Source organism: Pogona vitticeps, chromosome 7, assembly GCF_051106095.1.
Source record: "Pogona vitticeps strain Pit_001003342236 chromosome 7, PviZW2.1, whole genome shotgun sequence".
In the NCBI taxonomy this organism is placed as follows: Eukaryota; Metazoa; Chordata; class Lepidosauria; order Squamata; family Agamidae; genus Pogona; species Pogona vitticeps.
The window spans coordinates 24,626,192-24,637,316 of record NC_135789.1 but is presented as its reverse complement, the minus strand read 5'-3'; the positions used below and the strand labels follow the sequence as shown (position 1 = coordinate 24,637,316).

The window sequence follows — 11,125 nt, the reverse complement described above, 5'->3', positions numbered from 1 at the left end:
TGAGTAGCAAAGAATTGCAGGGAGGATGTTGGGAAGGCAAAAGGTTATCAAGGGGATGCTTAAAAGACAGGAAAGAAACAGTGGCTCACCTACTCAGTGGCAATGAGAACATTGTAAAAGGTAGATGACAAAAGGCAGAAAGTGACCACGTTCTCCCAAAAGACAGTCTATGCTTCTCCAGGCAAATGTGAAGGGAGGGGAGGAAAGGATTCCAGTTTGAGAGTGATAAATAAGGATACCTGTACTTTACTACTTTAAATTAGTTCAGCTCCCTGGGGCTAGAGATGAACTGCATTCCAGGATATTGAAGGAACAGGTGGAAGAGATCTCAGAACAATTTTCTTGAAATCATGGAGGCTGAGCGAACTGCTGGATGACTGGAGGACAGCTAATGTTATCCCTGTCTTCAAAAAGGGCAGAAAGGAGGAACCACAGACTGGTCAGCCTGACATCAATCCCAGGGAAAATTCGGAGCAGATTATAAAGCAGTCACTCTGCAAGTACCTCAAAAGCAATGCAGTGGTAACTAGAAACTTAACATGGATTTGTCAAGAACAATTACTGCCAGACTAATCTTGCCACATTTTTTTAATTGGTTAACTTTCCTGGTAAGATGATGGGAATGCTATACTGTAGATGTAATACTGTATATCTTTGTTAATGCGTTTTGACAATGTGTCCCATGATATTCTAACAGGCTAACTAGGTGTGGGCTGGATAGAAGCAGTGTCAGGTGGATACACAGTTGGTTACAGAATCGTACTCAAAGAGTGTTCATGAATGGTTCCTTCTGAAACTGGCAGGAGTTAAGTGGGATACCACAAAACTCAGTCCTGGGTCCAGTGCTCGTCAACATTTTTATGAATGACTGGGATGAGGGAGTGCAGGGAATGCTCATCAGATCTCCAGATGACACAAAATTGGGTCGAATCGAAAATACCTCTGAATATAAGAACAGAATTCAACAAGATCTTGATAGGCTTGAGCAATGGGCTGAAAATAATAGAATGAAATTAAACAGGGAGAAGTGCAAAGTTCTTCACATAGGTAAAAAAAAAAACCAAATGCACAGTTACAAGATGGGATATTTGGCTCAGTAATATATGCAAGTATCTTGGAATGGTTATAGATCACAAGCTGAATATGAGCCAACAGTGTGATGTGGCCTGCAAAAACAGCCAATGCTATTTGAGGGTGCATTAACAGAAGTAGAGTCTCCAAATCCCACAAGGTACTCATCATCCTCTTATTTGCCACTGGTTAGGCCTCACCTTGAGTATTGTGTCCAGTTCTGGACAACACACTTCAAGAAGGATGCTGACAAATTGGAGCAAGTCTAGAGGAGGGCAAAAGGGTGATCAGGCGGGGCTGGAAACCAAGCTCTGAGAGGAAGGATTGAAAGAACTAGCCATGTTTAGCCTTGAGAAAAGATGGAGGGGGGAGGAGGAAATAGCACTTTTCAAAGACTTGAAAGGCTGAGGAGGGGCAGGATCTGTTCTTATCCAAAAATGCAGGACATGTCATAATGGGCTCCAGTTACATGAAGCCAGATTTCAGCTGAATATCAGGAAAAATGAAATATCTCAGTTGCCTTCCCTGATGATGATGGCACAGGATATTGCCATTGAAAGCCAGAACTGTCTTTTAACAACAAACAAGAATTAACGTGACTGGAAAACGATGTTTACATGTATCAGGAAAAAGTTAAGGGAACCGTGACCTTGGGAGATGGTGAGAACACCAAGGCTGGAGGCCTTCAAGAGAAAACTGGACACCCATCTGTCAGATCTACTTTGATCTGGATGCCAGCCTTGAGGCAGGGGGGTTGGACTCGATGGCCTTCGAGGACCCCTTCCTGCTCCAGGATTCTGTAATTCTATGATCATTTAATCTACCAAGGCAGGTTCAAAATAGCCCTTCTCCTGGGTAAAGCCCCATCTCCCCCCCCCCCCAAAAGGGGCAAAGGATACATGATGCACCGTGTGCTGTGAAATGCTCCGGAGATGTGGATCTGGGCCTCTGCTTTTGTGTCTTTTATCATCTTTGCACTGGGCGGTGGGCCTCTCTGCCTTGTCCCCCAAAATTGGAGGGAGGGGAAACTAGGTCCCGCGAAAGAGACCCCAGGTTTGGATTCATCCCGCAGAGGCTAATTCAAGGCTCCCGCCCGAGAGATCGGAATTTCGCAAACTTTTTAACGGAGTTTTTGGACATTTCATGCCTAGCTGTACAAGCGGCTCTCAAAAGTTTTCAAGCAGGGCCGGAAGTCTCGGGGGAAAAAGAGGGGGTGAAGTTTTGTAAGCGGCTCTCTCCCCCCCCCCGGCCACCTTTTACTCGGGAGTAAGCCTCCCCGTCGAGGTAGGGAGATTTGCTCCCGAGCAAGCGCTTGGGCGCGAACAGGGCGCAACCCCCGGAACTGCGCGTTGCCGGAGCCCGGCTTTCCTTCCGAGGGAAAAGGAGATGATTTTTGATTTTTCTTTCAAAAAAAGAGTGCATTTTGCAGGTTAAGGGGAAGGACTTGGGAAGGCTCGCCCTCGTGCTGTTTCCTCCCTTAGCCCCGGAAGCGGTCGCTCTTCGGCTTTGCGCCCGGGCTGGATTTGAGCAAAGCGCATCCGGGATCCCAGGCGGGCGATGCGCTTCGGGGCAGGTTTGCGCGGCGCAGGTTGCGCGCAGCTGCTGCTGCTGCTCCTCCTCCTCCTCCATCGGCTTCCCTCCGCCTTGGGGGGTAAGTAGCCTTGGGCGGCTCCTTCTTTCGCTTGGCTATTTGACACGGCTTTAATTCCCGGGACTACAATTCCCATCGACCCTGACCCCTGGCTAGGCCGGAGGGCGGGCATGGGACTTGTAGTCCAACCACCTTAGGAGTTTGTGTTTTTTACCGTCTCTCACCCCTTCCCGGGAAAGTGTTGAAACCTTCCGAGGGAAAACCGTCCTCGGGAGAAAGAGCCGAGCTTCTTTGTTCTGCACAGCCCCGATCCGCTGCACTTTTAAGCCGCATTGACTCTATTAGCAGGCCTTGCTTTCGAGAAAACAGTCCTCGACTGCATTGTAAACCACACCATTCGTGGTGAGGTTGATCCTGGAAAGTGCAAACTGGCGATTTTCTGCAGAAAGGCGTTTTAATCTTATTTTTCAAGTTTGCCACAAAAAAGGGGGGCAGGGAATTTATTCAGATTTTTACCTCTTACTGGTAGGGAGTGTTATGAACTAGACAAGAGTTTCTTGGAGCATCAACAAAGTGCACTGAATGCCCCCAGCCAGTGGCACTCAAGTTTGGGATTAAGGTTTGCAGCGGGCGCAACATTTAAAAGACAAACATTGTATTTTCAAACCTCTCATTTGGGAATCACTGCTATTTTAAGCCCCTGTAAGGCCATTGGCTTCAATGTGTGCTAGTTATTTTTGTGAAAATGTTTATCGTTATGCCTTAAAATGCCTCTTAATCATGTAGTGATGGATTGTTAATAAGGTCACAACCCATGAAACAGCACGCTGTATTTGCAGAAAACTGAAATGCTTAAAATGCTATTAAAACTAGCCGCTAGCCTTGCTCATGGACAGAACAATCTGACTGCAAGGAAGTTATATCAATGCAAGACGTAACAGGGAATGACCCATGTGGAAGTTGACCTGACTGGCAGTTGGCCACGTGTGCTTCTGGTGGTGCAAGGGAGTGCAATCTTTCCTGCACGTGCTGGACTACAAGCCCCATAATCCTCTGCCCCACCTGGAGCATGCTTGGAATTGTCCCCCAAAAAGAGAGAAACTTCCAACCTGAACTGGAATGGCAGCATATAAATAGGCAGCAGTGCATAATATGAAACAGTTAAAAAGGTGCTGGAAGTTACAGCAATGCAGGGAGAGAGGAAAATCAAACGTGAGATGGACGGACTCTGTCAAGGAAGCCACGGCCTTGAGTTGGCAAAACCTGAGCAGGGCCGTTAAGGGCAGGGCCTTTTTGGAGGGCGTGAACGCCTGGGTTTGCCATGAAATCGAAAAGCAGCTTGACTGTAAATAGCAACATGTATGCATGTGCATATATGGATCTGGCAAAAGATGACTAGGAGAGACACAGCCCAGACCTTCCTCTTTATTTGGACCAATCAGGGTGCAAATCCTCAAGGGACCAGCCTGGCCTCCAGTGGGAGGGAGTTCCAAAGTCTGGGATCAACAGTGGAGAAGGTCCTCTCCCAAATCAGGGCGGTGGGACCAAGAGAAAGGCCTTTCTCTTAACACCTGAGCAGGCTCATAAAGGGAGAGGTGGTCCTTTAGAGACTTAAGCCATTTAGGACTTTATAAGTTTGAACCGGCCCTTTGAATTGTGTCCGGAAATGGATCGGCATCCAGTGGAGCTGCTGTAACGGGGGGGGGGGGGGGATGATGTGATTCTTGTGTCCAACCCCAGCCAATGTAACAACGTTGTCCTTAATGGAGAAGGAAGAATAAGAAGAATGTTCTCTTGTGTCCGTTGCTGAAGATGTCATTCTTTAGGGGCCAAGGTCCTCCCCCCCTAATCTCGGGATGAGAAGAGAGAGATGATGGGTTTGCTCTCTCTGATCACGGATGTCATTTAGCCTTTTAACGGCTAGACTGAATGATGTTCTCCGGACCCACCAAATTTTAAAATTCAAATAGGTTGAGTTGGATTGGACCTGGTTGGGTTTGATCTTGCTTATTCCGCTTCAAGCAGGGCCGTGGCTTCTACCTCTTAGTCTTTCCCTGCGGTTCTCTAACTCGCGTGGGTAGAAAGAAAGGCACTTGAGCGCTACAGCAACCCGCAGTCTCCTGCGCGCGAGCACTAAAGCACCCCACTGCGTTCCATTCCCTTCTTAGCCGCTGAGAAGGACGAAACCATGGTTCAGCTGCCTGGCGGGACGGTGCGAATCCCATCCAGCTCGTTTAATGGTAAAAAAGAAGATTCTCCCGTCAGCAGAGTCGAACCCTTCCTCATCGACAGGTATCCCGTCACTAACCGAGACTTCCGGTAAGGGGCATGCTTTCGTGTTGCTTTAATTCACAACAATCAAGGAGATTACGTGGGCCTGCATGTACAGTCGTGCCTCGCTTAACGATGACCCCGCATTACGATGAATCCGCTTCACGGTGATGTTTTTGCAATCACAATTGCGATCGCAAAACAATGTTTTAAATGGGGTTTTTCGCTTTGCGAAGATCGGTTCCCTGCTTTGGGAACCGATTCTTCGCATTACAACGATCAAAACATTAAAAAAAGGGTTTTAATGCGTTTCAGTGGGTCTTTTATTTTCGCCTTACAACTTTTTTGCTCTACAGCGATTTCGCTGGAACGAATTAACGGTCATTAAGCGAGGCACCACTGTATATGGAATTATTAAATTGCCACAGGGGGAGGTCTAATGCAATAATGGCAGTGTTTTGGCGGTATTTTAGATTGTTTGCAGTGCTTTGCATCTGTAATTAAGATCTGTTCGACGGTATTGTAAGGTGGGTCAAGATTCTCAATCCAAGTGGGAGCCTGAGCTTCTGCCTTAGGCATTCCAGAGAAAATTGGAAAATCCTTGGTCTGATCTGCTTTGATTTGGATCCCTGCCTTGAGCAGCGGGGTTGGACCCGATGGCCTTCTACGCCCCTTCCCACTCCACAATTCTACTATTCTGCGTTAATTGAAAAACAATCCAAAGGTTTCCAGAACACGTCTGCAAAAATCTACTTGTAAATAAATAGCTGGATAATCTGCCATGCAACCTTTTTTCCTCCTACAGTGGTAAGAAAATGCTGTGCTCCAAAAATGTGACCGTTTCTGATCTGTAGGAATGGATATGTCATTTATCCAGGATGATTAAAAAAAATCTCAAATAACGTCTGCCCATCTAGGAATATCTAGGCAAAATGTGGACGGTGTTCATCTTTGCTCACCCCTTGCGTTGTGTGATTCCCTTGGCCTTTGGAAGGGGGAATAAAGACGGAGGTGGGGGAAGGAGGCTTGGAGAGGCTTGTGCGCCCTTTGGCAGGCTGACCGGCTCAGGATCTGCAGACCTTTGCAAAGGGTCAAAATTTCCCCTCTTACGACAGGGAATTTGTGAGAGACCAGAAGTACACGACAGAAGCCGAGCGGTTTGGCTGGAGTTTTGTCTTTGAGGATTTCGTGCCTGAGGACCTTAAGAAGAAAGTGACGCAGAAGCTGGAGGTAAAGCACAGATTCGGGGAAAGAGGTGGCATTCTCGCAAATCCCAAGACAAGGATGAAAAATGCCTGCTAGAAGTTTTAAAAAATGTGCAGGTTTTTGAGTCCTACATGTCTGTTCATCAGGCTGAGTGGCAGGTTTCCTGCTCTTTCTGCAATGCATGAAATACGCTTGATTTTCTACAATTTTCCCACCTTTCCAATTGCATGCGTTTTCCAGAGTGCACTTTTTATGTTCAGGTGCATGCTTTGGAGGGGGGTGAAGGAAAACAAACCAGATTAGTAGCATGAAGGGAGGCTGGAAGCATGAGAAGTTAAAATGAACAATAATCATATTGCACCTGTACTGTGCTAGGTGCTGTACATACAGAAGCTAGAGATGCACTTCTTGAAATGCTGCCTCTTTAGTCTAGACAGGCACAATTTGGGAGCAGAAGCATCAGTTTGTGGGTCCTACGTGAATCTTAGAATGAGGGTCAGTGGGGTTGGGATAGGGTTTAGATAAAATCAGGCTTTCTTTGGTTAAAAAAGGATCCATGTGGGTTATGTGAATCCAACATTTCTCCATTCCAAAAATAAATAAATGAAAATTCTGCCCTAGAATAACCCCAACCCCACTTCCAAGAAAAACAGCATTATTTCTAACTGGTGGCCATCGCAAACATTTGCTTGATTTCTTTTTTATTATTATTGTATTTTATTTTTTTGCTTCTGATTGGCCTGAGAGGGAATTTAGGGCTTTATAGGTTTAGAAACATCTCTTTGAATTGTGCCTGGAAACAGATCGGCAGCCAATGGATCTGCTGTAACAGGGAGGGTTACGTGATCCCTGTAACCAGCCTCAGTCAACCATATGGCTGCAACATTGACGTTGCTTTAAACCCCCTCTGTTTTTCTCTTTTCAGTCGGCTCCCTGGTGGCTTCCCATCCAGAAGGCGTTTTGGAGGCAGGTGAGTTAAGAGCATCTCCCTCTCCTACGAAAATATCCGGCTCCCTGACCAAGATTTTGATAGGTGGCTCACCAGGTGCTTGGACAAGATCTGAATTGTTTTGGTGTTCGTTTTTAATTTTTATTCCTCTATTGGAATTTGCTGCTGCTCTAAAAAAATAGGTCATGTTTTCTTCCCTCCGAACCATTCTTCAAAGCTGTTGTTTTGATGATGATGATGATGATGATGATTAGTGTAATAGTAATGTTGTGTTCCCCATTCCCTCCGGGGAAGTCATGGTGGTTTAGAAGGCATCGTGGATTATTAATTAATTTGTCGATCAGGATCAAAAGGAAGTTAGACGGGGTGAATGCAGAAAACCCCTAGAAGTCAATGGCCTGAAAAGGTCCATATTTGTTTCAAAACAGGGATTGAGTTGCTAGTCCTCAGTGTTCCGAAGATACGCCTGAAAGCAAAGTGGACGTTTACTGTAAGATGTAAAACAGGCGACTGGATTATGAATTAATTAGTTGCTTTAGTGAGCTCTGCACTTTATTTGCTCGCCTTTCAAAGACAGTGAAATCATGAGAGCTAGAATATGTTGGTCACTTAGAAATAGGAAGGACAGGTTGTTACGACTGATTTTTCGAGGTGAAAGCGGTGGAGAAATAAGTGGAAGAAAGGGATAGAATTTAGAGAGTAGTTGAGATGCAGTGCAATGCTGTTGTTCGGAGCTGCCTCATTCAAAGGAGAAGTGTCTTTCCGGAACTTCTGTATCATACACAACACCTAGAATGCGGTGTGGGCGAAGCAACGGATAAAGAATCCGCTCATATATATAGATATACGAGCGGATTCTTTATCCGTTGCCTCGCCCACACCGCATTCTAGGTGTTGTGTGTATATATATATGACAGTGAGAAGGATTGAACTTGATCTTTCCATACTCAAGTACCATCATTAGTGGGGGGGAGGTTTAAAGCAGAAAGCTGGGTTATCAATAAAAACACCAATAATGAATCCTTTGGTCCGAGGTTTAAAAAAAATTATTATTTTCTAGCCTTCAGGTCCTAGATCTGGCATCAAGGACAGGCTAGACTACCCCGTGTTGCATGCCAGCTGGAATGATGCCCAGGCCTTCTGTGCCTGGAAAAAGAAGAGGTTGCCGACGGAGGTGGAGTGGGAGCTTGCCGCCCGGGGAGGCTTAGAGAGTACGTACGCGCAGGGGCTCGCACAGCTTGAAATGGTCCCATCTGGTTGTCGTAAGGGTACCAGCCCCAAAGAAAAAGATCATGTTGTGGAAATATTTGTGGGTTCTTTTTCTCCCCCTCTCCCCAAAATGCTCTGAGATATATCAGTTGCAAAACCAGAGGATGGCCCAGATCAACAACTAAAGGACCAGGTATTTTGTAAAGCTATTGACTCCTAATCGCTTATGGGTCTTGATTGGGAGGTGGCTTCCACCCCTTGTGCGGTTGCCTTTATGCAGTCACATACCCAGCAGAATCCTGGGTTGTCCTCGGTGTTGAAGTCCCTAAATCCTCTGATTTTAAGCATTTGAGAACCCTTCGGCTTGAGAACCCCCATGCACCCAACTTGTCACTTTTCTGATCTGCTAAAAGCGATTGTAATTCTTTTTCCTTTCTCTTCTTCCTCCCCATTTTTTTGCTAGACAGGTTGTATCCTTGGGGAAACAAATTCCTGCCCAATCGCACAAACCTCTGGCAGGTAAGAACCACCTCAGTCCCAGGATGACTGTGTTTTATTCAGTTTCACGGGAACAATGTACTGTTGCGAGTGATCCAATCTATAGTTATAAACACTAGTATTGCAATACCGGGTATTTGAGGGTGGTTTTGCTCTTGAATGGACAATTAAGATCCATTAGCTTTACAAAAGACTTGATTGTCATTGCTTGATGTGGACTGATCCAGCGGTCTGCATTTTGGATTCTCTGTGAAGAAACTGTCAGCTTTGAAAAGTGTCACACTGAGGGCCTTTATGGCCAAATTTTCCACTAAACTAGTGTTTGCATGCTGTGTCATTATTTTTGCTTTGGTACTGTTGAAGGTCTTCAGGCCGATATGCTCCTTTTCTCCCACTCCTATGTAGCCAGAGGAGGAGGAATAAACCAGGCTCACTTCCCCAGTTCGTGGCTTATCGTTACCTGTGAATGTGGAATCTTGGTTTAAAATAAACTCTCATCAGTTGCTCAACAAGCCAGCTTCAGATTACTGGTTGGAAAGTTGCATTGTTTAGCAACTGACCAGGAAGTAATGCTACAAGTAATGGTTCCAGGTTTGGAAACGGGGTGAGTTTATTTTGAAACCAGGTTTGATGTTTGGTTTCATGCACAGCCATGATTGTTCTGGACCCAAACTGGGAAGACAGTTTCTGGTTACTGGGTTTCAGAAATATTCCTTGTCCACGTGGATGGGTTTGGTTGTCTGTGCAGCAGAGATTGGGGGGAAATTGCTTTTCTGGGCCACAGTTTCCAAAATCTGGCCTCTGGTCAGGCTGCCTGAAAGTTCATAGGAATTGTTTTCCAAAAAAATTAAAACTTTTTAAAGCTCTGCTCTAAATTAGGTGCCTCCCTTGTTTCCCATCTGCAGGGTGACTTCCCCAGGGCGGACACAGCTGAAGACGGCTATCACGGAGCATCGCCAGTGACAGCGTTCCCTCCTCAGAACAATTACGGTGTGGATGTTTTCCTGTGGCTTCTAGTAAAACTGGTCAGATGGGTCTTTCTGCACAAAAATCAAATCATTTTTTTCAGCCACATGGTTACCTGTCAATATTATGCAAAACTTCTCATTTAATAAAATTATATTCTATTTTTGAGAGACCAATTCCCAGAGTCTCACTTCGCCTCCCAGCCTTTTTCATTTCCAGGGTATAGGGGAGGGTGTTTTTTAAAAATTTTTGTTGTACTACAAGTCCCATAATTCTTCATTCTCAGGCAGTTCTACCTGACAGGCACCTAAATGTGGCTCACCTGGGAGAAAGGCCTGGAAAGCTTTGTGGCTCAGCTAGGCCTAGCTCTGCCCAAGCTTCCTGTTCCTGCCCCAATGCAAGCTGGGAGCTTTCTTTCTGAAAAGGAGATATGTCTCTCTTCCAGCAAGCAAACTCCTCTCTTCTTGCCTCCCAGGGCTCTACGACCTCCTAGGAAATACTTGGGAATGGACGGCTTCGGCGTATCATCCAGACGGGCCTGCATCCCATCAACCCGCTCAGGAGATGCGCGTCCTGCGGGGGGCGTCTTGGATCGACACCGTCGATGGGTCGGCCAACCATAGAGCCCAGGTTGCAACCAGGTGTGGCTTCGGTATCCAATCTCTCCCCGACTCTGCTGGACCATCATATTTCACCCCATGTTCAAATCTGAGCTTTTCATCTTTTTTTTTTCCTCCTTAGAATGGGAAACACCCCAGATTCGGCTTCAGACAATCTGAGCTTCCGTTGCGCCGCCAGCCTTCCCCGGAGGAAACCGAACCTGGAAACCGAGAGCAGAAAAGCGGAGCTCTGAAAGACAACGGCCGTCTTTTGTCCCGTGGAGATGGGTCCTCCTGCGGTTTTGCCGAGACCCATAAGAACACGATGTCCAGAGAGAGAAGCGTCGTGGTGTACAGCTGAGCCAAAGAAAATTGCCCAGTCCCATGAAAACCTGCCCGGGGAGTAAGTTGCCCACAAAAAAAACGGCATCCATTATCTCCGTACGGCTGATCCCTGGGAATGCCTCTTAAAGGCACCAGTTCGGAAAGGGCTGGGGGGGGGTCATAGTTGTAGAAGCCAAACGTCACAGTTAAATTAAAAACAGACAAAACAACCTGCCAAAAGAGGCCACATCCAATAAATAAATCACATTTATTGAGGCATCGAAAGTGGGTAATTTTGGAAAACCGGTCCTTTCCAATTGTTGGCTGTTAATAAATAGTAATAAATAGTCCAGATCCTGGAAATATTTCCGCCTAAGGCAAGCCCTCATCTCTGTTGCCTTCAGCTATAAACGTATCAATGCTGTTCCTACAAACTAAGTT

The 11,125-nt window shown here is 46.1% G+C and overlaps 1 protein-coding gene across 2 annotated transcripts; it reads left to right on the top strand.

Moving 5' to 3' along the window:
- The first annotated feature begins 2,565 nt into the window (after positions 1–2,565).
- Positions 2,566–11,060, top strand: SUMF2 (sulfatase modifying factor 2). 2 transcript variants are annotated; one of them, XM_072978353.2, is made up of 9 exons: positions 2,566–2,722; positions 4,831–4,954; positions 6,049–6,163; positions 7,065–7,109; positions 8,149–8,299; positions 8,761–8,816; positions 9,701–9,785; positions 10,237–10,402; positions 10,503–11,060. In XM_072978353.2, exons 1-9 carry the CDS (start codon positions 2,629–2,631, stop codon positions 10,612–10,614), a joined length of 948 nt encoding a protein of 315 aa, XP_072834454.2. In that variant the 5' UTR covers positions 2,566–2,628; the 3' UTR covers positions 10,615–11,060. The 2 variants fall into 2 exon arrangements, with proteins under 2 accessions (XP_072834454.2, XP_072834453.2); XM_072978352.2 differs by having other exon boundaries at positions 2,570–2,722; positions 4,831–4,981.
- The last annotated feature ends 65 nt before the right edge of the window (positions 11,061–11,125 follow it).

Excerpts from the sequence above, each read along its gene's own strand:
- SUMF2 (XM_072978352.2), top strand. The coding sequence starts at position 2,629 with ATGCGCTTCGGGGCAGGTTTGCGCGGCGCAGGTTGCGCGCAGCTGCTG. Across the intron at positions 9,786-10,236 it reads CCCTCCTCAGAACAATTACG|GGCTCTACGACCTCCTAGGA; the intron begins GTGTGGATGTTT and ends CTTGCCTCCCAG. Across the intron at positions 10,403-10,502 it reads AGAGCCCAGGTTGCAACCAG|AATGGGAAACACCCCAGATT; the intron begins GTGTGGCTTCGG and ends TTTCCTCCTTAG.